Raw genomic sequence first — 26,731 nt, 5'->3', positions numbered from 1 at the left:
AGCAATGCACAAATTGTGTGAGCAGACACCGTTAGGCTCGTTATCGATCAACGATTAACGATCTGCGCTGGCAATGCAGCAGCAGCAGCAGCAACAGCAGCAGCAGCTCATCAATCATCCACTGAATGACATAAGCGAACTGTTTAAAGGCTAATGAGCCCCGATGGATATCAACACAGATTCCGGTCAAAATGTAGATCAATCTTTGTTGCGCGCCAAGAATGAAATTCTACTCTTTGCTTTTTTGTTTCCCTTTTGCTAGACAGTTACAAGCCACGCCCCTAGCGCCGCGAGGCGCAACTCATTTGTAGCTCCATCAAAAAAAGAAAAAAAAATGGTAAACAAACAAAAAACTGACAACTGCTGCCGCCTCGAGCAACTAAATCAATTTGAGGCTTAGCCAATGAGCTGTGTATATACGTATATATACATATGAAATATATATATATGTATTTATATATAGATGGTATACATATCTATGTAATATAGTTAATGCTGGCCGAGCTACAGCTCATTAAGATTGTGAAGAATTGCGCGCTGGCTCACAATTCTATTGTAATCAACTGAATGTATCTAAAGACTAGCTCAACATGTGTGTGTGCGTGTGTGAGTGTGTGTGTGTGTGTATTGTATCTAGATACTTCATTCAGCTAACTGTATAGTTTGTAGCTGCGGCTTTTACCGCTAAGGTTCGTGCTACGGTAAAAACTATGAGCCAAGAATGTTGTCTATGAGTATGTGTGTGCATGTGTGTGTGTGTGTGTGTGTGTGTGATGAACAAGTGAACAGAGCTGTGACTTGACTGCCCAAGCAGCTTGAAGCTCAGTGGAGCTGTTAGTGTGTGTGTGTGTGTGTGGAGCAATGGGGCAGGTGTTTGTTTGTGTGTGTGTGGCTCATTTGTGCCGCAAGTGAGTCAAAGAGCCGTAAAGCGAATGTGTCGAAGCAGCAAGAATCGCACAAACTAACAGAACCTAATGATAAAGAACACCAAAGTCCCCCCTCGCTCTCGCTCTCCCTCTCTCTCTCGCTGAGTCTTGCTCGCGAGCAAGTTTGCGGCTTATTTAGTATGTCAAAACATGTTTTTTTTTTTTAGTATTCTATTTGTTTGTCTGTTTTTTTTTTTTTTACTGCTGCAACCAACAGTCGTCGTCGTCGTCGTCGTCTATGGAAAGTGGGACACAGCCGCAGTTGAGCTGTGGCTGCGGCAGTGGCTGCGGCTGTGGCTGCCACAAGAGGTGAATAGCCAATAAATCGACGCTTGTAAATTGAAATTCTTTAGCATTGGGGTGTGCAGCAACAACAACAACAACAACAACAACAATAGCAACAACAGCACACGCACCTGTTACTGCTGCTGTCAGAAGACATCTATGTGTCGGCCTGTTAATTGTGGTGCTTGCGCAATGCTCCGTCATCTGCATGCCACCAAAAACAGCTCGCACCCACTCGCATGCAGTACAGTGAACACCCACGCGAAAGTACAGCACTCACTCAAACTCTGAGATTTCTGTTGCCGTTGATTGCATTAGGCTCCAAGGTACACTTAGGACACAACTTTTTATAGCGAAAGCCTTGGCATTAAGTAACTCAATTATGGCTAGGCCTTTTTGCTCCTCCAGGCCGCACCACCTAAGTCAATTATCGGCGGAATTCAATTACCATGCACACAAGGTGGCTGGCAAATGCGGCAGAGCAATATTGAATGGCCACTTTCATGTGGAATATTAAATGGCAAACATGTATGCATTGGGAGAGACTCGATGGACAGAGGGTTATTAGATATGGGCTCACCCTAAAAATGTGTGGCATGAGATTTGAATATTCAAAAGATTAACATGATCACAGTTTATGCAGAATTTTAAGTCTCTATAAAGTCTATTGACAACTCGACAGCAAAATGTACATAAACATATTAATAATATTGGTCCACCCTAAACATGTTAGATAACAGGGTAGTCATTTTATTATTAATATTTATTTATTTTTTTTAATTTTTCTTTCTTATTAATATTATACAACCATTTTATATGATTAAAATTTTATATTATTTATATATTTATTTATTTATTTATTTTTTTTTATTTATTTAATAATTAGTATGTATATTATTTCAATTTAAAATTTGATTTTCTACTTCATGTTTTATAATCTTTATTTCAAATTTTATTAATTAATTATTATTAATTTATTATTATAATTAATTTATTATTTTTTATATTATATATAATTTTTGTAAATTTTTTTCCAACTCTCTTGTTTGATATTATTTATTTTGTATTTTATTAGGTAATTTTTTCAATTATATTTATATATTTTAGACACAGCAAAAGGAGCTTCAAGAAGGTAAATTTGATTATTATATTTTGTGCTATTTTTTCAATAATTTATATTTCATATTATTTATAAAAATTGTTGAAACTTTGCAGACCTTGGTAAAGTTATATATATGATATAAACTATAGGATGTATGTATATACTATAGATTATATGATATAAAATATAAAGAAGAATATATCTTATATTCGCTTAGCCTATCTCATATACCTCTTAAATAGTCTATCAATATTCATAACTGGTTCATTTTGATTGGTCTTCACTGTATTTGTAAATATGATAACTGACCTGTCATAGCTCCATTGCTGCTGCTCTCTCTGTCTCTGTCTCTCTCTCTGTCTCTATCTCTGTCTCTCTCCCTATCCCGCTCGCGTGTTGTTGCTGTCGCCGTTGCAGCTGTGCTAGATGTTGTTGTTGTTGTTGTCGTTGCCACTGCGGTTGCTGCTGCTGCTGCTGCTGCTCCTGCTGCTGTTGTTGCTGTTGCTGCTGTGGCTGTTGCTGCTGTGGCTGTGGCTGGCTTCTGTGTGGGCAGCAGTGGAGGTGGCGTACGTTCTCTGTGCCTCAGTCTGTCAGTGGGCGTGGCTGGCTTGCGATTGCTGTTGCTGCTATTGTTGTTGTTGCTGCTGCTGTTGTTGCTGCTGGTCTCGCTGCTGGCAATATGCTTGCAAACGCTGCTAATGTTGCTCAAACTGCTGAAGCTGCTCAAACTGCTAAAGCTGCCCGAGCGAGCCAACGCCGGCGGCTCTGACATAAATTTCGGCTGTTGCTGCTGTTGCTGTTGTTGCTGTTGCTGCTGTTGCTGCTGTGTTGCTGCTAGCGCCAAGCGCTTTGGCGCCGGCTCTGCTAGCTGTGCGTCCTCCAACTGCTGCTGCTGCTGCTGCTGCTGCTGTTGTTGTTGGTGCTGCTGCTCTGGCGATGCAGTCGCTATAATCGTGCCCACCTCCTCCTCGTCACCCTCCTCGCCCTCGAAGCACACGTCCAGCAATGTGGCGCCGCCGCCCGCCTGCAATCCTGCAATATCCTTCAGATCTATCCAGCTGGCGCCCAGCTTGTCGGCATCGCTCAAAGGCAAGCTTAGGACACGCGTGTCGCCCTCGTCCACAATGTGAAAGGCTTGCGTCGGCTCGATCTTCACAATGATCGGCTGGCTGGATAAAATCTGAGCGGGCGGTAAATGACATCTGTTGCTGCTGTTGTTGTTGCTGTTGTTGTTGCTGTTGCTGCTCTCGAGCAGACTGGCCATGTTCTCATCGTCGTCGTCATCGACAGCTTCCAGCTCGTTGAGTTGCTGTTCAATTTGCAGGTACGTTGTTGTTGTTGTTGCTGTTGCTGTGGATGCTGCTGCTGTGCAGTTGTTGTTGCTGTTGTTGTTGTTGGCTGTAGCACTGGCCAGAGTACGTATAGTTGTCACAGGCTCCCGCTGCCCCCGCAGCACATCCAGCTTGAGCACCGTGCACTTGTCCGTCTGCTGGTATTGATGTTGCTGCTGCGGTCGCACATATGTTGCTGCTGCTGCGGCGGCGGTGGCTGTGGCTGTTGCTGTTGTTGCTGCTGTGGCTGTGGCAACATCCGTTAGGAAAGCCAGCGGTGGCGATGTGGCCTTATTGGATGTGCTCACAGTACGTGTGGGCGTTGGCGTTGGTGTGGGCGTAGCCGTCGAGGTGGGCGTGCCAGCCGGCCGTGCCACAATCGTTGTGGCTGCCGGCAGCGGTATTATCGATATCGAGGGCACTTTGCTACGCAGACTGGCAACGGCTGCCGCTGTGGCAGCGTTCGCATCTAGATAGCTAGCTGTTGTTGTTGTTGTTGTTGTTGTAGTAGCAACTGTTGCTGCCGCTGCTGCTGCCGTTGCCGTTGCCGTTGCACGATTGCTGCCAACGGGCGCCGCCTGCTGTATCAGCAGGATATCTCTTGGCCTATCCGTTGTGAGGGCCGTTTCTAACACAGTTGCTGATGTAAGTTTGCCAGCAACAATTGCTGTTGTGCGTGTGTTGTTGCTGCTTTCTATATGTGTATTAGCCAACACATATCTGGCACACTAGCAACAGTTGCTGTGTAGTCTAAGTTAATTTATTGAATTTTCGTATGTTTTGCAACACTTATTCTTGGCATTTACCAACACTATGCGTGGAGTAATTATCAGATATTGCCGTTGCTATGGTAGAAGTAGAAGTAGAGAGATTTCGAGTGAGAGATTTTAAGTGTAATATTTATATAGATTTATATATATATATTTTTTAGCCTTTTGCAACACTGTTGTAGCAGCTGCTTTTGTTTGAATAAGTATTGTAATATTGTGCGTTAGATTTTGTCGAATATTTGTAGTAGAATATTAGAGATATATAATTATATTAATATCGTTTATCAACACTGCTCCCTTAGCACACACTTTGATCATATATATCTATATTTATTAATTTTCTTATATATTCGTTTCACTTTGGGATTTTGGTGTAGAAGCACAACATCGAAATAAATTGAGAAAAATCAGCCTTACAAAAAGTGCACTTAAAATCGTTTACAATATATAAGTCACACATCTAACTTTGAATTGCTTTCAATTTATATTAAGTATGATTAGATATTTGTATTATATTTATATATATAATGGTTTGACTTGGGTGTAGATACACCTGTGTTGTTGTTGCTGTTGTTGCTTGCAAAATTTTGCTGCAGCTTGGAATATGCGTCGTATACTCAATTTTTGTGCTTTGCTTTGTTCTCTAACTGTTCTTTATTGTTGTTTATTTGGTTTATGACTTGTAAACGTTTGCTTTATATATATATTATTTTTTTTTTTAATTGTTGCTTTTACTTTTATTTTCTCATTTGGTTTTTGTTTTTTTGCACAGTAAATCAGTCGCATTTGTTGTATTGTTGTTGCTGCTGTTGTGGGCCGTTGCCCAAATGCATTTCCTATTTCTTTCGTACGTCACAATATGTTGATGAATTTTCGTGGCTGTATGTGTCTGTGTATGCGTGGTGTTACTTTTTCCCCATTTAGTGTTATCCTGCTGCAACTGCTGCTCCAGCTGCACCTGGACTACTGCGATGTCCGTGTGTATCTGCTGCTATTGCTCTTGTTGCTCTTGTTGTTGTTGCTGCTGCTGTTGCTGTTGCTGTTGCTGCTGTCGTATCCTGGCGCTGCACATGCAACGAGCTGCTGTTGTTGTTGCTGTTGTTGCTGCCGCTGGATGGCTGCAAGGCGCCATTGGAATTTGACGTCAAAATACGAGCAACTGGAAGTGTGTCGCTGTTGCTGTCGCTGTCGACGTCGCTGCTGCTGCTGGTGCTGCTGCTGCTACCAGATTTCCACATAGCGGCACGCAACCCTAGCGCTCGCTGCTCCCAGCATTGCAATGGCCAACCACCAACCACCCCGCCTGCCGATTACAACAAACAGCAGCTGTGGCTGTGGCTTTAATAATCGATTTTTCAGCACTCACACACATGCAAATCGATACACACACACACACACATGCACTGGCAACACTGCAACGCTTTCGCTTTTAAATAATTATTTTCATTCAATTCGATTACGAATTTTAATTATTTTATATTTATTTAGCGAATATTTTCAATGAATTTTCTCTAGATTTTACTTATATTTCCCTTAGATTTTCTTTTTGTTTTTCCACTTGCACAAATGTATTTACCACAGGTTTCTCATTATTTACGCATTTTCACGCACCATTTTCGCACAGCACTGCCCAAAGTTTTTCCCACGAATTTTCTCGCATTAAATTTGTTCTTGGCTTATGGCATTTGGTGCATTTTCCACAATATTTTCACGGATTGTTTTGTCAGTTTGTGTGTTGCACTGCGTGACGTGCCGTTTCGTGGCCGCGTATATCCTTTCAGATGCGTCCTTTGCAGGAATGTGTCCCAAATTCAAGTGCGCCACAAACACAATTCGCGCCGCACTTTCCGTTTCGCCACTCAGCTGCTTGGAAAAAGGACTTCTAATGGGAAAAAATCGCAATGCCAGGCTGTTTCAACACACACACATGCACACATGCACACACACACACAACCTGTGTCTCTCTGTTTGTGTGTGCGTGTGTGCTTTATATGCAGGCCAAAAATGGGACTCGCTGCGCTGCAAAATAGGGTTAGTAGGCATAATGCCAAGTGCATAGCCAGGAAAAACTGGAAAAGCGCGCGCGGCATTGTTGCGCAGCTTTTCCCACCCTTAAGCGAGAACATGCTTTCCATTCCGCATATGTCTCTGTGTCTGTGCGCACTTTGCTTCCATGGGAAAATTCTCTGTTATGGTGAATTTCGTTGCTCATGGGGAAATCTGAATTTCTGTTCAATTTTTGGGGGGGTTGAAAATTTTACTGTCGGTCTTGCGCGCCGAATTCGAATTTGAAATTGAGCGCGCGGACTAAAATATGTACTGTAGAGAACGGTTTATTATACTGCCGGCAGAGTATAAGTATATGTATATATTGATTTTTGGGAATATCTAAACGGGGTCTTTAAATGTCTTAGACTTTATATTTGTAAAAATAACTCTATGAAGTTGTTTTACATAAGGGAAATGAATTTATATAAATAAAAAACATTATATTTTTAATCTATTTATTAGCTATATGTATGTATATATAAATATATTTTTTTTTTAATTTTAAAAAAATATATAATATAACTTAAAAATTTAAATAAGAAAATATAATTTTGCTTAGTCTTACCTTATACATATATGTTGTATTAATATTTTATTTATTCATATTTATTATTATTATTATTATTATTATTATTATTATTATTATTATTATTATTATTATTATTATTATTATTATTATTATTATTATTATTATATATTATTATTATTATATATAATTATTATTATTATTATTATTATTATTATTATTATTATTATTATTATTATTATTATTATTATCTTCAATAATGAGCTAAATTATTTTTGTTATTAAATTACAATTAAATAAATAAAATAATTTGTAAAAATAATTTAATAAAATAATAAATGTCAAACAAATGTGATATAGCTCATTACAAAAATAATAACAATAAAAAAAAATAATAAAAAATATAATAATAAAAAAAAAAATAAAAAATTATTTTAAAAATAGCTAAAACATATATTATTTTTTATATTTAATGAACAAATCACAATAAAAATAAAAAATAATAATAGGTGATAACTTTCCATGACAAAAAAATCATTCAAATTGTATAGATAACTGCCAAACAGTTAGAAAGCTAAGCAAATACACTGCAATTATGGCTAAATAAAAAGCCTATTAAATACAACAAATATGATTTTAAATGCTCATCGAAACCGCAAAACAAATTCTGCTCAAGGGTCCACAAAAAAGTGAAGCGAATCTATAGAAATTGCTGATTGAGGCGAGCAAACAGTTAGCAGCAGCTGAGAATTCCGTTAAAGATGGGTTTAATAAGAACATGCTGATTGAGAAGAAGCAGAGGCAGCAGCAGAAGAAGAGGCTAAAATCCAAGCAGAAGCAGTTACGCAACCTAGCAAATGGGGCCCTCTAACTGGGCAAGCGTTGAGCATTAGCTTTGACGCATCATTAGCCGTATTATCGGGCGCTTCTTTAATATTTCATGTTTTCCGTTTGCCTCAAATCATGTTAGATTTATATTTTGCTGCCAACCACAAAGTATTGGGGGGGAAGGGGCAGCTACGGCGACGGCGACGACGACGAGTTGATGTTGCGCAAGCCAGCATCAGGTCTATCAAGCGTTAACTGGTTCTGGCCGTAAGCCTTCAATTTGGCTCAGACAAGCTTTGGCTTGCAACTTGGATGTGGAAGCGCCGTTGGTTCTGCCAACCGAAATGTGTGCCTCACCGTTGTAATGATCGCTGTGCCACCGCCTGCCCGCCCCATTGCCTCGTCTATGTTCGCCTCTATTCTATTTATTTCTTCTTCTTTTTCTTTTCTTTTTGCAGTTGCAGTTGCTGGTCTTAGAGCGATTCTAACCTGTTTCTTGTGTGGCAGCAAAGAAACTTGGAGGCGACTCCAGCAACAGTAACAACAACAAGAAAAAGTCCCGTACGAAAGTCCCAGTTATTCAAGAGGAAAAACCTGTTACACGCAAGTGGAACTCGCTTCGATTCTGGCCAAGAACAAATCACAGAACGAGCGAGCGAGCGAGTGAGCGAGACAGCCGATCGAAGAGAAGCAAGAAACAGCTAGCAACAACTGAAACACGTTAGTACCGTTGTGTCGGATTCTTTGTTGCGCAACTGTGTTGCAAGATTAGCTGAGCAGCAGCAGCAGCAGCAGCAGCCGGCGCAGCGACTGGTTTATTGCAACGTCGCGTCGTCGTTGTTGTCGATGAGGCAACGTCTCCAACTGCTGCTGCTGCCTCGGCTGCCCTCTGCTGATGTTGCAACATCTGCAGCTAGAATCGGAAATGCGCCGCATATATACCTACATATATTCATCTATGTATCTATATATGTATATAAATTAGACAAAGCAAACAACTTTGGATAAATGGCTGGAAAACCTTGCCCAGGCAATCGCGTGCGTTGAAGCTTGACTGCGTTTTGCATTCAGTCGATTTTTCAAAACTCATATTGAGTACCGTTGCCCCGTTGCCCCCTTGGCCCCTTTGCTTCTTTAACGTTCAATTAAGCTACGATTTTTTTTTTTGCTTAGCCAAGGCTAAGATTTACCAGCGAAAATATCACCAGAATTATTTGCCAAGTGCAGCGAAACTTTTTTGTCTTCGTCTTTACAGCGCTGATAATTATTATCATGATTATTTCTATGTGCTCAATTGTTGCATAATATTTATGTATGCACATGTACATAATTATATGTATGTGTGTGTTTGTAGTGTAGTTTTATTAATTTTCTAAGCCTTGAAAAATAGAAATCTAAATTTTGATATTTGATTTTATCTGATTCATATTAGGAGATTTAACTTTTATTATTATTTTTAATTTTTTATTATTTTAATTAAACAAAATTTAAAATTTCAGCCAAAACTTAAATTTGCTTAAAATAAAATTTTGTAGTAATTTTTTACAAGACTTTTGAGTTTATAATTTTGGGTTTCCTTTCAACAAGAAGTTTTGAAACTTTTTAAGGATTAGAAATTGGCAATGATATTAAAGCTTTATAAGTAAGGCAAAAACATTATATTGGGTAGTCGAAAAAGTCTTTTTGTATTGGTAATGAAACTTCGAATTATATTTTATATTAACTTGAATATATATTAACTAAAAATTAAAAAGTTTTGCTTTGTTTATATTGAACAATTGCATAAAAATGGAAAGAATAGTTCAATATAATATATATTATATATTAATATAAATATATATTACTTTTACCTAATAAAATATATAGATAATGATGTAGACAGAAGACAATACAATTATTTATACAACACAATTAAATATTGCATTTATGCATATAATCATTTCTATATCTCCTGTTACTAAGAAAGCAAACTCTCCCAAGCCCAACAGGAGTATTTTCTTCATATCTCTGGCAATCAATCGATTTGAAGAGGGCGAAGCTAAGTAGAGATTACTTAGTCTCACATAATTTTAAACCGATTCGCTTTTCGTGCGCTGCTCTGAGACTAAGCATTATTAATCGTCAACTTAATCATCGGCAGCAAATATGAATATGCAATACATAATTGAATAAAGAGAAGGTGAAGGTTTCAGCTGGGACCATAGCGAATTGAAACTTAATTTTAGGATTCGCTATGCCATTACCCAATGTATTTCGTTATAAATGAAATCAACCGAAAAGAGAAGAAAACGGAAAACAAATGAAACGAAACAAGTCCTTAACATCAATTCGTTCACATATTACGATTACGATGTTATGGGATATGGGGCACTTACCTCTTATAGTGCTGGGCATGTTACATGCGTTCTTTGATCTCATCTAAAAGTACTTCACATAGATGAACAGTTATGCAGTGTGGCTGTAACTGTTTAATTTCAGCAATAATTCACAGCTTGTGCTTGAGGCGATTGCAGTTTCGATAACATTGCGGGGGCACATGTCAATGTTATCGATAACGATATCACTTAATTAGCTCATTGCGAACCAGTTCACGATCAACGCACACACGAGAGCAAACAGTTTTCAAACGGTAAATTAGCCGAAGTGGGCGCGACTCGCTGATTGGCTGGCGACGAGCGCGCGCGCGCGCGGAGACTTAGAGAGAGAGCGAGAGCGAGAGCGCAGGGCTAAGAAGAAGCGCAACACAAGTGGACACGCTGGACTGGACGTGTGGACAAACGCTCGAACACTAAACGGCCAGGAATTCAAATCCGAATCGGGAGTCGGCAGCGCGGACTCATCTGCCAGCAGCTCGAAACCTGTGCGGCAGGCGGGACGAGCGGGCATCGGGCATCGGGGCTCGCGATCAGCGTCAGTTGCAATTCGAAGAAAGGAGAAAGGAGTTGGCCAGCAGCAATAATAGCAGCAACAGCAGCAGCAGTCGAGCTCAGATTCCGTCTCAGCATCAGACAAGCTGCCCACACTCCACCCGCCTGACCCACCTGTCTGCCACAATCACAATCACACACACACACACGCACACACATACGCATTCGAAAAAGAATTCCCGCTAATTAAATACATGATCATCGCTCAAAAATACACCCCAGTAACACGAATGTTACAAGAGTCATTCGCGTATTTCATCAGAGTCTGATTCAAATGGCTCGAGATGAGCGCGTGACACGAGATGAGTTGAGCCGATAGATAAAGATGCTTGAACGGAATAAATTTGCAGTGCTTAGTTTGCATCGTGTCACGAGCTATCGTCTGGCTGTCATCTCTAGAAAGACAGCGTCCGTTTTGGAGTCGAAATTGTTGCTGGAGCCCGTGACGTTACGTTGGGGGCCGCGTCATCGCAACAGGCTCCAGCTGCAGCTACACACACAACCACACACACTCTCTCTCTCACACACACACACACATGCATGCAAGCATACAAAAAAAGCGCACCTTTAACTTTAATCGTTAAATAAACAGGAAGACTTCTACAGCAAACACTTACACACACACATACATACAAACATGCACACAGCGTAAGAAAACTTATCACAAGTCAGTAGCAGCAGAAGAAGAAAAAAAACTGAAATAAAACAGGTTGAGAAGTACCGCTAAGCGGGAAGAAACAGCAGCAGCGGCCGCTGCCTCTGCCGCTGCCTCTGCCGCTGCCTCTGCCGCCGCAAACAGTACGAAGGCAGCAGCGCCAGAGCAACAAGCCCCACAAGCAAAAAGGTCAACGAACGTTCTTAGCGAAGAAGAATGGAATCAAAACACAAAAACACGAAAAACTGAGCAAGAAAGAGAGTAAGAAATGACGGAGAGAGCGAGCGAGCGCGGCAGCAGTCGGCCGTCATTGGTGGGTGAGCGAGCAAGGGAGCGAGCGAGCGCGACAAAGAGCGCAAAGAAAGTGCGCGCAGAGAAAGCACGATCGTGTGGCAACTTAAGAGAGCGCCGGTGTTAAGAGTGAGGAAGAGGGAGAGCGCGTGTGTGAGAGCGAGAAAGAGTGCGAGCGAACAGTCAAAAAATTTATGCGGTATGCATTTTGAAAAGTATTTTGATGAAAATAACCTGAACGCAAATGTATTTTTAGCAAGAATTTCTGAAACGCAGCGGCTAAACCAAAAGTGCATTAAAAGCTGCGTTCGGAACTGAAAGAGGGAGCGAGAGAGACAGAGAAGGCAGAGAGAGAATGAGATAGAGACAGCGATAGGTAGAACGCTTAAGCGTTGTAACTGTCGCGAGAAAGCCAAAAGAAATTGAAATTCTTGTTATATTGCTCAATATTTGGTAATACACACACACACACACATATATATACACACACAGATACATACGTGCAAAAGCCATTGAATGTAGCGGTATATTGACGAAATTTCTGAGACGAGCCACAAGCAAAGCTCATTGACCTCCAGCAGCCGTCGACGTCGCCGTCGCCGTCGTCGTCGCCGTCGCCGTTGTAACTGTGTAATAAGCTTTTGGAGCTGCGCACGCTGAGGTCGGCAACAGCTGCAGGGGCTAGAAGTATTTTTTTTTTGTGTGTTGCTGCTTGGTTTTTCTTTGGTTTTTTTTGGTTTGTTGTATTTGATTTCTTCCGTTCGAGCTTTGAGCAATTCAACAGATTTTTATGCCTTCCTGTGCAGCTTAAAGCGTTGACTCAATTAAAAAAGAATAAGAAAAAAAGCAACAGAAACAACAGCAACAACAACTAAACTGAAGACAAGAGATGCTTATGCAATTGGCCGTGTGTCTTTGGCAACGTGTTTCGCGCTCGCTCACTCGCTCAGCCGATGATAAGCCTGATGCCAACACTGTTATTGGTCAAGGCGAAATCTGGCCGAGACTGTGAAGAGTTTTGTCCAGGCGCTTAAGCAAATAGCTGCGGACTCAAATTGCCTGCAACATTGATCCCGTTTCACTGTGCGTGCATGCCTGCGTGTGTGTGTGTGAGTGTGAGTGTGTGGGTGAGTTTCTGTGCGCGCGTTGCGCTGATTGGCCAATCGTTTGCTTAGGGCTTCACTAGGCGAGCGGCTGCCATTGGCTGGCTGCTCTTCTGCTCTCCTTTTCGACGTCCTTTTGCTTGATATCCGCTGCGCTGCGCCTGTTGCTGGCCTCAATACTCTTTGTTAAGAGAGTCGTTGGCTATTTAGAGATTACAAATGGCATGGAAATTCGTTTGGTATTTTAAGTAATGCAAATATTATTATCAATTCAAAAATAATAATATTATACGTTTGTTTTAATCAATTGTACCTACTTTTAATAATAAATAAAATAAAAAAAAATATTACATAATAAGATATTAAAATTAATTATCTTAGTAAAACTTTGTTAGAGCATTTAAAATTCGACTTGGCTCAAAAAATATATTTTCTCCAATATACTTGCGCATTTGGCAGCTACAATTATTTTCATTCACAGAATTTATTTGAATGAATATTATGCGACAGGACGAATCATGTTTGGGGTATAAATAGAGCTCGTCCTGAGTGAAAGTTTTCAGTTCCCAACTGTTTGTGAAATAGAACGCAAGTGCATAAGAAGTAGCAAGACGTGTGTGTTAACTGATAACTGTAGAATATAGTAAGAGGAAGGTGAAGTGAAATTATATAAATGATAAAAAAATATGCATGCATATATAATAGTCTCTATATATTTTCAATAAAAAGAAAATATTTATACATATTTATATTAAAATATTCTTACCCTACAACAATCACTTAATATAATAGGTTAAATTCCAATTTATTTAATATTCTATTTATACATAGAAAAAACTTTTTGATTTGATAATTTTTAATAACACTTTAACATGTTTATAATCATTTTTTGTTTGAAAACTGGTCTAACAAAAAATACTGTGTATAAAAATGTTTTCCCATATTTCTCATCATAAATATCTTAAATGCTTCATTAAAATCACAAAGACAACATTAAAAAAAAAAAAAAAATGTTTGCAGTTATTTTTATATTATTTTTAAAAAAGTGTTAGTTGTAATTATATGAAAACATGTTTATAATTTTTATTGTTATATACTAGAGAGATTTCCATTTATTTTTCCATTTTCATTTTAATTAATTGTGAATGCATGACAAAATGCAGTTCAATCAATTGTTGAATAGGTGCATGAGAGAGAGGGGTGCTCGTTATTCAATTTAGTTTATATTATATATACAATGTCTATGATCGACAAAGATAGTTAGTAAATTGACAGAATTTTGAAACAATAGAATGAAATTCCAGCATAAACAATTAAAGAGCGCTCAACATTTAAACGGAATTTTGTTGGCGTTCGTTCGCTCGACTTCGATCGCATGGACCACAATTACAATTCGTTCGGACAATCTGTTAACACACCAGCTACAGCTACAAATTGTTGTCATTATAATTATTGTTGTCGAAATATTTATTTATTTTACGCGATTTTCGTGCCACTCCCAGCCAGCTATAAAAGTCGCCGGAGCTGCGCATTCGATTCACACAGTTAACAAAATTCTCAATCCAAATATTTGTGCTGCCATCATTAAAACCCTTTTCTGCGACGACGACGACGGCGACGACGACGACCTGTGGCTCAATGAGGTTAATACGAACCACCCTAATGGGCAGTTGGATGACGTTTTTACAGCTGGCCACGCTTCCCATTCGTTCCATTCATTCGTTCCCTACATTTCGCATTTTCATTTCCAATTAGACTGAAGCCCCACAAACGCTCTTAGACCAACGTCCAAGTTGCTATTTTTTTTCGCCTTTTTTTTAACATTTTCAGTCAGCGGTCGACGTTCCAATTCGCCATTTGAATTTGACACACAAACAGCAAAATAGAAAAAAAAGTGGCAAAAGTTAACTAAATCCAGCAAAAAAAAACTCTTCCTACAGATAATGGCGCCCATGTAGCCCCACCGTTTAGAGCAGTTAACCAAAGAACAGGCCCCAACAGCTAGCAAAAGGACGGAAGCTAATACCCCCAAGTGATATATACAGCTGCAGAACAGTTAACACCCACACACCCCCACACACACACACACCCACGCACACACAGACAGTCGTGCAGCACGCCAGCGCCATGGACTTTAAGGAGTATCGGCAAAGGGGTGAGTCAAGTCCATAAAACGCACAGCGGCAGCTCAGATACAATTGTATCTCATTTAATTTGATTTGCATGCCTGCAACTATACGTATGTGTGTGTGTGTGTCCCACACACAGGCATACATCACTAAAAGGATTTCACATTTGTCCTTAGCCATTTGCCCAGCTCAATATAATAAAACTCAGCTCGTTTATCTTGATTCCAAATGCTTTCAGTTTATTGCTCAAATTATTTTTGCCATTGATTTCACAATTATTTTCCGAGTGTACTTTATAAGTTTTTCACAGTTTTTATATGTTTGTACATAGGTATATTTATATAATAATATATGGTTTATTTACTAATTTTTAATTATATCTATTTTTATTAAAAACATTTTTATTTAAGCTTTCAAATTAATTTATTAAGAAATACATAATCATTTATATTTTTTTAATTATTATTTTTATTTATTTTTTTTTAATTTGTCATATACGAATTTTGGCATGATTCAAAATACTATAAATATTTGTTGATTATTTGTAGTAGTTAAATTCTGTTTGCCATATTTATATTTTGTGTTTATTAATGTTTATTTATAAATAAATAGTTCATTAAATATGATACTTAAAATAGAAAATATGTTTACGCAAATTTATTTATTTATAAATAAATTATTAAATTTTATTATTAAAACAAAAAATTTATTTATTTATGAATTTTTATTTTGTCATTGTTGCTTTTTTTTAAATTAAAATACTATTTTAATTTATTTTATTTTTAATTTTCTTGCATTTAGATCTATATATTTTATTTACGTAATGCCTATTTTTTATTTTTAATATAAATGCCAAATTGAAATATTAAATTATTAATACTTTTATTATAAAATACAAATTCAAACAAGTTATGCTATTTTTTTTTTTTTGTGCACAGGCAAGGAGATGGTGGACTATATAGCTGACTATTTGGAGAACATACGGGAGCGTCGCGTCTTTCCGGATGTGAGTCCGGGCTATATGCGCCAGCTGCTGCCGGAGTCGGCGCCCGTGGACGGGGAGCCGTGGCCGAAGATCTTTGGGGATGTGGAGCGCATCGTGATGTCAGGCGTGACCCACTGGCAGTCGCCGCATATGCACGGCTACTTTCCGGCTCTCAACTCGATGCCCTCGCTGCTGGGCGACATGCTGGCCGATGCCATCAACTGCCTGGGCTTCACCTGGGCCAGCTCGCCGGCTTGCACGGAGCTGGAGATCGTTGTGATGAACTGGCTGGGCAAGATGATTGGGCTGCCGGATGAGTTTCTCCACTTGACCAACAACTGCAAGGGCGGCGGAGTGCTGCAGACGACCTCGAGTGAGGCGACGCTGGTCTGCCTGCTCGCCGGCCGCACTCGCGCCATACAGCGCTTCCATGAGCGCAATCCTGGCTACCAGGACGCGGAGATAAACGCCCGTCTGGTGGCCTACTGCTCGGATCAGGCGCATTCGAGCGTCGAGAAGGCCGCCCTGATTGGTGAGTACCGTCACACATTCGTAAGCCGCTTACAGCACACGCTAAAAGTATACAACCAACTAAACCACCCACCCACCCCATCAACCACCCGCAGGACTCGTGCGTATGCGCTACATCGAGGCTGACGAGCAGCTGGCCATGCGGGGCAAACTGTTGCGCGAGGCCATCGAGGACGACATTAAGCAGGGCCTGGTCCCATTCTGGGTGAGTCCTGTCTGCTCCTGTCTAGTCTTATTTTCAGCTTGTCAAAACTAATTGGCCGTCGTCGTCGCATTGCGCAATTAGGCGCTGAGTGGATTTGTGGCCAGCATCAGCTGCAACTCGCACTCTCTCCCTCTCCCACTCCCTCTCTCTCTCACACATTCTTTAGATTTCTCCAGCTGATTCTCTGATTCCCATCGGAGTCAATTAATATACGTCGTTGTCTTCGCCCAGCAATCAGCTCAATTTAACTAATACTTTCATCTAAGCCATCGAGCTGAGCTGAGCTGAGCTGAGCTATTTGTTTATTTATTCTCTTGAGGCTATTCTCTATGTTTAGCTTGTTGCTTCAAGTAATTTTAATTTTATAACAAATAATTGTAGCGTTTGCATTTGTTTATAATTTATATTTTATATAAATTAGTATTTATTTTATATAGCATATATATTTATTATATAAATATGCAGCTTGAATGTGTTCTTTATCCCTCTCCTAAATTTTATTGCCAGCAGCTAGAGCACTCCGAGTTTTCTTCCACTATAAAAAATATTCTCTTTTTATAATTTCCAAAATTTATAATACATCGTTCTATTTATGACTCTACTCTAAAGTTTTTACTGCTCTTTCTGCTACTGTTCCCACAACTACTACCCTTAATCTTTGTCGTAAGCTCGTTCTCCTTCTACTTATTGCTATATAAGACTTGTTTTTCCTCTCTCACTCAATCATCTCTCTGTTGCCCTATCATTTTATGATATGAGAATTTTTCATATAACGCATATTTGTTCGGAGTATTGGTAGGCATTCCGAAATATTCCATAGCATTTAAAGTTTCGGAGAAATGCTTACAATTCTGTCAAAATTTCTCTTGAGCATTGCTTGAGTCCATCTCGGGTAATTTTCTGCCGAGTTAAAAGTGCAATGTTTACATTTTGCTAGCTTCTACTCATTGCTGGGCGCCTGGTACTTCAGCTGAGTATATAGGGAAATTTAGTGAGCAAACTGCTGCATCACGCCTGATCTTAACAGTGAGCGCACTGTTCGCTAACAGCGCAATGTTAGCTCAATGTAAAATAATATGCAGCTACCTACTAGTCATTTCTGTGTGCCTGGTATTTCAGCAGAATTTACATGCAAATTGTGCGATCAAACTGCCGCAGCAGCCGAGTTAACATTGTCATGTTAACTCAAGGTCACTTAAAAGTGCTCTTCTAAGTCCACTCATGTTCTGTTAAACCAAAATTCAGCTACCTACTAGTCATTTCTGTGTGCCTGGTATTTCTGCTGAGTATATAGGGAAATTTAGTGAGCAAACTGCTGCATCACGCCTGATTTTAACAGTGAGCGCACTGTCAACTAACAGCGCAATGTTAGCTCAATGTAAAATAATATGCAGCTACCTACTAGTCATTTCTGTGTGCCTGGTATTTCAGCAGAATTTACATGCAAATTGTGCGATCAAACTGCCGCAGCAGCCGATCTAACATTGTCATGTTAACTCAAGGTCACTTAAAAGTGCTCTTCTAAGTCCACTCATGTTCTGTTAAACCAAAATTCAGCTACCTACTAGTCATTTCTGTGTGCCTGGTATTTCTGCTGAGTATATAGGGAAATTTAGTGAGCAAACTGCTGCATCACGCCTGATCTTAACAGTGAGCGCACTGTTCGCTAACAGCGCACTGTTAGCTCAATGTAAAATAATATGCAGCTACCTACTAGTCATTTCTGTGTGCCTGGTATTTCATCAGAATTTACATGCAAATTGTGCGATCAAACTGCCGCAGCAGCCGAGTTAACATTGTCATGTTAACTCAAGGTCACTTAAAAGTGCTCTGCTAAGTCCTCTCATTTCGGTTAAACTAAAATTCTGCTGCCTACTGGTCATTTCTGTGTGCCTGGTATTTCGGCAGAATTTACATGCAAATTGTGAGAGCAAACTGTCGCATCAGCCGAGTTAGCATTGTCATGTTAACTCAAGGTCACTTAAAAGTGCTCTTCTAAGTCCACTCATGTTCTGTTAAACCAAAATTCAGCTACCTACTAGTCATTTCTGTGTGCCTGGTATTTCAGCAGAATTTACATGCAAATTGTGCGATCAAACTGCCGCAGCAGCCGAGTTAACATTGTCATGTTAACTCAAGGTCACTTAAAAGTGCTCTGCTAAGTCCTCTCATTTCTGTTCAACTAAAATTCAGCTACCTACTAGTCATTTCTGTATGCCTGGTATTTCATCAGAATTTACATGCAAATTTTGCGATCAAACTGCCGCAGCAGCCGATTTAACATTGTCATGTTAACTCAAGGTCACTTAAAAGTGCTCTGCTAAGTCCTCTCATTTCGGCTAAACTAAAATTCTGCTACCTACTAGTCATTTCTGTGTGCCTGGTACTTCAGCTGAGTATATAGGGAAATTTAGTGAGCAAACTGCTGCATCACGCCTGATCTTAACAGTGAGCGCACTGTCAACTAACAGCGCAATGTTAGCTCAATGTAAAATAATATGCAGCTACCTACTAGTCATTTCTGTGTGCCTGGTATTTCATCAGAATTTACATGCAAATTGTGCGATCAAACTGCCTCAGCAGCCGATCTAACATTGTCATGTTAACTCAAGGTCACTTAAAAGTGCTCTGCTAAGTCCTCTCATATCTGTTGAACTAAAATTCAGCTACCTACTAGTCATTTCTGTGTGCCTGGTATTTCAGCTGAGTACATAGCCAAATTTAGTGAGCAAACTGCTGCATCACGCCTGATCTTAATAGTGAGCGCACTGTTAGCTAACAGCGCACTGTTAGCTCAATGTAAAATAATATGCAGCTACCTACTAGTCATTTCTGTGTGCCTGGTATTTCATCAGAATTTACATGCAAATTGTGCGATCAAACTGCCGCAGCAGCCGAGTTAACATTGTCATGTTAACTCAAGGTCACTTAAAAGTGCTCTTCTAAGTCCACTCATGTTCTGTTAAACCAAAATTCAGCTACCTACTAGTCATTTCTGTGTGCCTGGTATTTCTGCTGAGTATATAGGGAAATTTAGTGAGCAAACTGCTGCATCACGCCTGATTTTAACAGTGAGCGCACTGTCAACTAACAGCGCAATGTTAGCTCAATGTAAAATAATATGCAGCTACCTACTAGTCATTTCTGTGTGCCTGGTATTTCAGCAGAATTTACATGCAAATTGTGCGATCAAACTGCCGCAGCAGCCGATCTAACATTGTCATGTTAACTCAAGGTCACTTAAAAGTGCTCTTCTAAGTCCACTCATGTTCTGTTAAACCAAAATTCAGCTACCTACTAGTCATTTCTGTGTGCCTGGTATTTCGGCAGAATTTACATGCAAATTGTGAGAGCAAACTGTCGCATCAGCCGAGTTAACATTGTCATGTTAACTCAAGGTCACTTAAAAGTGCTCTGCTAAGTCCTCTCATTTCTGTTAAACTAAAATTCAGCTACCTACTAGTCATTTCTGTGTGCCTGGTATTTCAGCTGAGTTTACATGCAAATTGTGAGAGCAAACTGCCGCAGCAGCCGAGCTAACATTGTCATGTTAATTCAAGGTCAGGTAAAATGCAATTTCAACTAAATGTAAAATATCATTTATCAACTTTCTACTCATTTCTGTTCGCCTGGTACTTCAGCTGGCTAATTTAATTATTTCTTCGCCGCAACATCGGCCCCCTTAGGCAATGCAATAATTTATTGCACCATTTGTTTTCTGGACAATTTCTATGGAAATCTTGAATTGATTCCGATTTTTTATTGCCAGTACTATACTATAAGGTATAATCTAGATTTCCAGGAGTATATTCTTAGCATTGATCTCCAAGAATATGTGGGTCAACTGGGAACCATTAAAGGGACAATGGGGTTCATTCAAAGGGTCAGCTGAAAAAAAGTCATTCATATTTCTGGACCATTATATGATCCTTTAGGTTTCCAGGACTACATCATTGGTATTATTTAACCAAGCATGTGTGGGTCAACTGGAAGCCATTATAGGGCACATTTTTTGCTGAAAGCACATTCCTATGGACTAATTATTCAGTCCTTTAGGTTTCCAGGACTACATCCTTGGTATTGTTTAACCAAGCATGTGTGAGTCAACTGTAAACCATTTTGCTGAAAGAAAAACATCCATATTGGTGGACTAATAATTTAGTCCTGTAGGTTTCTAGGACTTTATCCATGGTATGATACAACCAGGATATAAGGGTCTACTAGATACCATTTAGGCTTACCGCCTGCTGTATTTATTCTGTATTATTTATAAATATTTCTTATACATATTTCTTGCTGTTTGTTTTAATTCTTGCATCTATTCTATTTATTATTGATATAAATAAATAATGATATATGTAAATTGGTAAAGATATTGATTAATAAAACTACTCCTAATCCAAGTCTAAAATTTATTAGTCTTACATTCTTTATAAATCTCAGATACTACCTAAGGATACTTAGTATTATTATATATATACATTATATTCAATATTCTGCATTAAAACTCTTTTAAATATAAATATATAAAACATTTCTTATTTACAATAGGTCTGTGCTACGTTGGGCACCACTGGCAGTTGCAGCTTTGACAATCTGGATGAGGTATGTGTAGAGGTAAATGCCTCTGTGTATAAACCTATCCATTTAATTGGGATTTCCCCACCCCTCAGGTGGGCATCGTGTGCCGCGAGTATAATTTGTGGCTGCACGTGGATGCGGCGTACGCGGGCAGCGCGTTCATCTGTCCGGAGTTTCGCACCTGGCTGCGCGGCATCGAGCGCGTCGATTCGATCGCCTTCAATCCCTCCAAGTGGCTGATGGTGCACTTCGATGCGACGGCGATGTGGGTGCGCGACAGCACCGCAGTGCATCGCACCTTCAATGTGGAGCCGTTGTATCTGCAGCACGAGAACTCCGGCGTGGCCGTCGACTTTATGCACTGGCAAATTCCGCTGAGTCGACGCTTTCGCGCGCTCAAGGTGTGGTTCGTGCTGCGCTCGTTTGGCATCAAGGGTCTGCAGCGTCACATACGCGAGGGCGTGCGTCTGGCGCAGAAATTCGAGGCGCTGGTGCTGGCCGATCATCGCTTCGAGCTGCCGGCCAAGCGGTATCTGGGGCTCGTGGTGTTCCGGATACGCGGCGAGAACGAGATCACCGAGCGGCTGCTGAAGCGCCTCAACTATCGCGGCAACCAGCACTGTGTGCCGTCCTCGCTGAAGGGCCAATACGTCATCCGGTTCACCATCACCTCGACACACACCACGCTGGACGACATTGTCAAGGACTGGATGGAGATCAAGCAGGTGGCCTCCCTGGTGCTCGACGAGATGAACATCACGATCTCGAATCGCGTCTATCTCAAGGGTAAACACTGGGCCCTACCAAACTACTGAATGTTCTCCCAGTTGTTGCATTATTTTGTTTTGCTTGTGTTTAATTTGATTTTAATTTAGTTTTTCATTGTTGTTTTTTTTTTTTTTTAAATATTGTTTAATGTTTATTGTTTGTTGTGTTTGACATAAAACCCTTTGATCCACCCAGATGACGTATTTTATTTTGCCACTCTTTCAGCAGGACCCAAAGTAATTATTATATTATATTATTTTGACATAGTTACCACAGAAAATCTATAAGATACAAAAGTATCTGAAGGTCAAGTGGAGCAAAAACTTAAAAAAAAATAGTTGAATTGGCTAAAGATTATTTTTTAAATTCACTGAGTAGGACATTAGATATAATCTGAAAAATCTGGTATCTTAGATCAATGCATTAGTGATTTATAATACGTGCAAAACTCAAGAAAAATCTCTGCTGTACTCAAATGTATATATAAGATACAAAAGTATCTAAAATTTAATGCCGCAATCAGTTGAACTCCATAAGTACGATTGAAAGCATTATAGTAAAGTCTATCAAGTCTGGTACTATAAGGAAATTATATACAACTTTTCAATTTAACGAAGAGCGTGTTAAGATTTGATCTACTTCAGTTAATATGATAATTTTTCTAAAAATAACTCTGGAATACTTAACGAAGTATTTCTAAAGATCTTTTCCACTTCAGCTATTATGATAATTTTTCTGCAAATAACTCTAGAATTAGTTAGACTATTTAATCAAATTCTCCCACCTCTTAGATACCAAAGAGAAGAGCGAAGCCTTTGGCTCCAGCCTGTTGCTATCGAATTCGCCGCTGTCGCCGAAGGTCGTAAACGGCTCCTTTGCGGCCATCTTCGATGCAGACGAGTTTCTGGCCAAGACCTATGCGGGCATACGCATAGCGGTAAGTAGAGCTGCTGCTCCTTAAATACGCCTGCACTCACATTCACTCTCGAGCCATGCTTGCAGCACCAGGAGTCGCCGTCGACGCGCCGTCGAGTGCGCGGCATACTCATGTCGGGCAAACAGTTCTCGCTGGACTCCCACATGGACGTGGCCGTGGTGCGCACCACCCTGGACCCGAACAATTGCGACGATGACGCAGCCGGGCACAGCGCCGGCCAGGCCGGGCAGGCGAGCATACGCGAGGATGTGGACAATGAGGAGTCCGCCGCGGAAGGTATGAAGCGCAGGTAGCGTAGTCAGCCAGTTTAGTTCTATTGCCAGTGCCAAATGCTCGATTTGCTTCCTAACCCGATTGAATCTGCTGCCGTCTCTTCTTTCTCTTCTTCTTCCTATTGATCTCTTGCCATTTCCGTTCAGAATCTGAGCTGCTGGAGCTGTGCCAGCGCAGCGGGAGCAACCAAACAAGCAACAATCCAATGCAGTCAAGCAGCTATAGCAACAATTCCAATTCCAATTCCAATGCCAATGCCAATCACAATCACAATGCCACGCCCGCCAATCACTTTCGTCCGATCGACCTGTATACGCCGCAGTGCGGCCAGCCCCTGAGCCTGATCATGGACAGCGCCGGTCATATGTACCATGGCAAGCGTTTTCTGGAGCCCGTCAGCAGCCTGATCGACAACAGTTCCTTTACCAGCAGCATCAATCACATGCCCACGCCCATAACGACGCCCCTCGCGACGCCCACGGAGGATAACGACTGGCCGGCGAAGACGTTCAGCCAGCTGCTGCTGGAACGCTATGCCAGCTCGTCGCCACGCTCCCCGGACGCCTCATCCACGGACAGCAGCAGCCTCAGCCTGGCCGCCGCCGTCACGCCCACGCTCAGTCGCCTCAGCAGCCTCAACGATCTGGCCTCCCCGCTGCTCGGCTCATTCGCATCACAATCGCAGCCGCTGCAGTCTGCATTGGGCGCATCTCGGTTCAGTGACTCGGATGCGACGATTTGCTCAGCTGCCTCATCGCTGGAGTCCTTATAAAGATAATCATTAACTATAATATAAATACTATATAAATATAATCATAGAAAAGAATATTGGAAAGAACAATCCTTCACTGCTGTGCAATCAATAATCGTAGTTACAATTCGCGTCTATATATACAAGTATCTATATCTGTATCTGTATCTATGTCGGAGAGCGGAGCCTAACTGTAGTCCCATGTATTATAAATGTATTGTCAAATGTTGCAAAGTTTAAATTCGATATTAGCCTACACTAACCATATATACAAATGCATATACAAATATTCCTATATAACAGCATTCTTCGTACTCCCTGCCTATATATTTAAATTCATGTATATTCTATATCTGTACATTTGTTTTACTCCTCAATGTGATTAAAAATTCAGCGTTAAAGTTAAACAAAAACTAATTCGTTTTCGAGTTTTCTGATTTGTATCTTAAAGATACATTTGGCACATAATGTTTCTGAATGATGATACAAAAACATGATGTATGATGTGAAATGGTATTTTCAACTACATATCGGTAAATATGGTACAATAGCTCTGTTTTGTGCGTAGCCTGCTAAAAGAAAGAAAGAGAGAGAGTGAGAATAAGATACACCACTGGAATAGAGAATCTGCATACTCACCATAATCACAACTAAGCTGAAACCAATTTCTGCCTGGATTGGGCAGGCCCAGGCAGCATGAATATAAAAGAGGAAAAGGGTAAAAAATTATAAATATCACAATAAAAATAAAGTTCGAAATTCTTTAAATTTTATAATTAAAGTTTTAAATTTAAATCATATATAGCTTCCTTTGTACTTGCAGGCCTTACAGTGCTCAGACTAGAAAAAAGACTACAGAACGAAATGAGATGAGAATCATAATATAAAAAGTTTATCCTTCATACCAATTCAGTAGCTGAGCTGTTTTTCGAGGAAATGCCTTACATACCTTAAACTTTTACACAATTATTAATTTAATAATTAATTATTAACAAAAGATAAAAAACGGAACTTGACAACTATAAATAGCTCGACCATGCATGCCTATGTATTCTAAAGAATTTTTGTTTGTTTTAATAATTAAATAAATATTAAACAAATACCAACAAATTAAAAGTATTATCAAAATTAAAACGAAAAAAAAACTTATTATTGAATAATCCAATTTATAATTCAATTAATTTTCAATCAAGCACCCGCCATTTCAATCACCAAAGTATCCATCCAAGCCGTTTCGAGCTTGGCAAACAAAATAATAAATATAATTCTTGTAGTAAATTAAAAGCACATTGGATATTCAATAGTAACTAAATGAATAATTTGTGAGCTTTAATTATTTTTATAGCTTTTCAAGTTGATAACAATTTGTACGATGGACTAAATGTAGCTAAGGCAAGCTAAGTGGACAACGTGGAGCACATTGTTAGATAAAGCGGTATGTTTCTGGAGCTGGCCCTGGAGCTGGCCCTGGAGCTGCCGGAGGAGTAGTCACTGTTGTTGGCGCTGCTGTTGTTTGTTCTTCCTTCCTGACAAGCGGAAATCGAACTTGCACATAGAATGTTAGCAAGAACAAGACAATAAAATCGTAGAAGAGTATTATGGAAGCAAGTAGATAATCGTTCACCCTCAACTCCGCAAATCGTCCGCCGTTAATGGTCTGAGCGTGATACATGACAAACTGCAGAAGAGAGAGAGAGATGGAGAGTGAGAAAGAGATAGAAGATAGATAATCTAACACTTACCGTCAGAATTATAACGCTGACGAATATCTGGTACAGGATGATCGAATGCGATGAACGGGTCATTATATGCAACATGATCAGAAATATGGACACAATTAAGAAGATAAATGATATGACAAATAATATGACGACATCAAGGGTCAGATCATGCTGATGAAAGGTAAAAAAAAAAAATTAGAAGGTAAAAAAGATTTGTTTTTTTTTTTTTGTTTACTTACCGGCAGAATCGAACCCACTAGTATGGCAAGGAAGAAGATAAGGAGACATATCAAATACCATAAGAGTAGTTCCGGCCAACCCGATCGGGCGCACAGCGCAAATACTCCCACAATTGCGAATTCCATCTAATAGATCCAATTGTATACATATACATATGCAATACAAAATACATATAGACGAAATGTACTCACAATTAAAATGGTCATGATCCAATTCAGAGCGATTATGGTACGAACTTTCTCCACAAATACAAAGATGATGGCTAGTATTACCGAAAGCGTAAAGAATATTCCACTGATAAATTCATAATCCCTAAATACATCGCCAAAGCCCGCTCTGCAATGGGTAAACACACATATACATACACATTGATTAGTCAAGACTTCTCTGTCCGCTTACAAAAATGCAACAGCCAGCCATTGAGCCAGACCCAGCAGGAGTGCGACAAGGGTCATCAGATAAACTATTGCCACGAACTTTCGTCGGGCTTTTTCAGTGTTTCCAGCGTTATCCCCCATTTTTGTGAATAGATTCTCCTCTCCTAAACATATACAAAGAATTTATGCGCGCCTATATAAAAATACACCCAAAACAAAAAAAGGGGCAGAAAGTAAAATTAAACGAATATTATGAATTGCTATGCTCAATGTCACTTAAGTCTAGGCATATTTGATTCCCTTGCAAAGCGATCTAAACAACAAAACAGTGTGGGAATAATTTTAAGGAGGTGAATACAAAGGTGCTTTTGGGAGGTTTCAGAGGATGATATACCTTCATATATGAATGAAGCTGTTTTTTAGAAGTTGTTCATACAGAG

The 26,731-nt window shown here is 39.8% G+C and overlaps 4 protein-coding genes across 4 annotated transcripts in view; 1 reads left to right on the top strand and 3 right to left on the bottom strand.

Annotated features, from left to right (window-relative positions):
- Positions 1-10,444, bottom strand: part of Hr3 (nuclear hormone receptor 3 ROR-beta) — a 44,013-nt gene extending 33,569 nt beyond the window's left edge. The window contains exon 1 of the mRNA XM_089262610.1: positions 10,193-10,444. Coding sequence (XP_089118736.1) covers positions 10,193-10,235 — 43 coding nt within the window. The 5' untranslated portion in view covers positions 10,236-10,444. The remainder of the gene's footprint in view (positions 1-10,192) is intronic.
- Positions 10,445-14,542: 4,098 nt separating this feature from the next.
- Positions 14,543-24,366, top strand: Hdc (histidine decarboxylase). Its single transcript, XM_018104461.3, has 8 exons — positions 14,543-14,948; positions 15,861-16,439; positions 16,534-16,643; positions 21,195-21,248; positions 21,317-22,010; positions 22,784-22,929; positions 22,995-23,205; positions 23,349-24,366. The coding sequence occupies exons 1-8, from the start codon at positions 14,921-14,923 to the stop codon at positions 23,972-23,974; spliced, it is 2,448 nt and encodes an 815-aa protein (XP_017959950.1). The 5' UTR covers positions 14,543-14,920; the 3' UTR covers positions 23,975-24,366.
- Positions 16,785-26,731, bottom strand: part of RNaseZ (ribonuclease Z) — a 93,973-nt gene continuing 84,026 nt past the window's right edge. Inside the window, exon 3 of the mRNA XM_089260948.1 lies at positions 16,785-16,803. The gene's annotated coding sequence lies outside the window, so the exon portion shown is untranslated. The remainder of the gene's footprint in view (positions 16,804-26,731) is intronic.
- LOC108652719 (uncharacterized) lies at positions 25,248-26,562 on the bottom strand. The gene is made up of 5 exons (XM_089260871.1): positions 26,314-26,562; positions 26,106-26,250; positions 25,914-26,039; positions 25,696-25,845; positions 25,248-25,631 (listed from the first exon to the last, which is right to left on the bottom strand). The coding sequence occupies exons 1-5, from the start codon at positions 26,430-26,432 to the stop codon at positions 25,377-25,379; spliced, it is 795 nt and encodes a 264-aa protein (XP_089116997.1). The 5' UTR covers positions 26,433-26,562; the 3' UTR covers positions 25,248-25,376.

The sequence above is a fragment of the Drosophila navojoa genome, chromosome 5 (assembly GCF_054131105.1).
Source record: "Drosophila navojoa isolate 15081-1374.11 chromosome 5, UAZ_NAV_1.0, whole genome shotgun sequence".
Lineage (NCBI taxonomy): Eukaryota > Metazoa > Arthropoda > Insecta > Diptera > Drosophilidae > Drosophila > Drosophila navojoa.
This window is presented reverse-complemented; position numbering and strand designations above follow the sequence as displayed.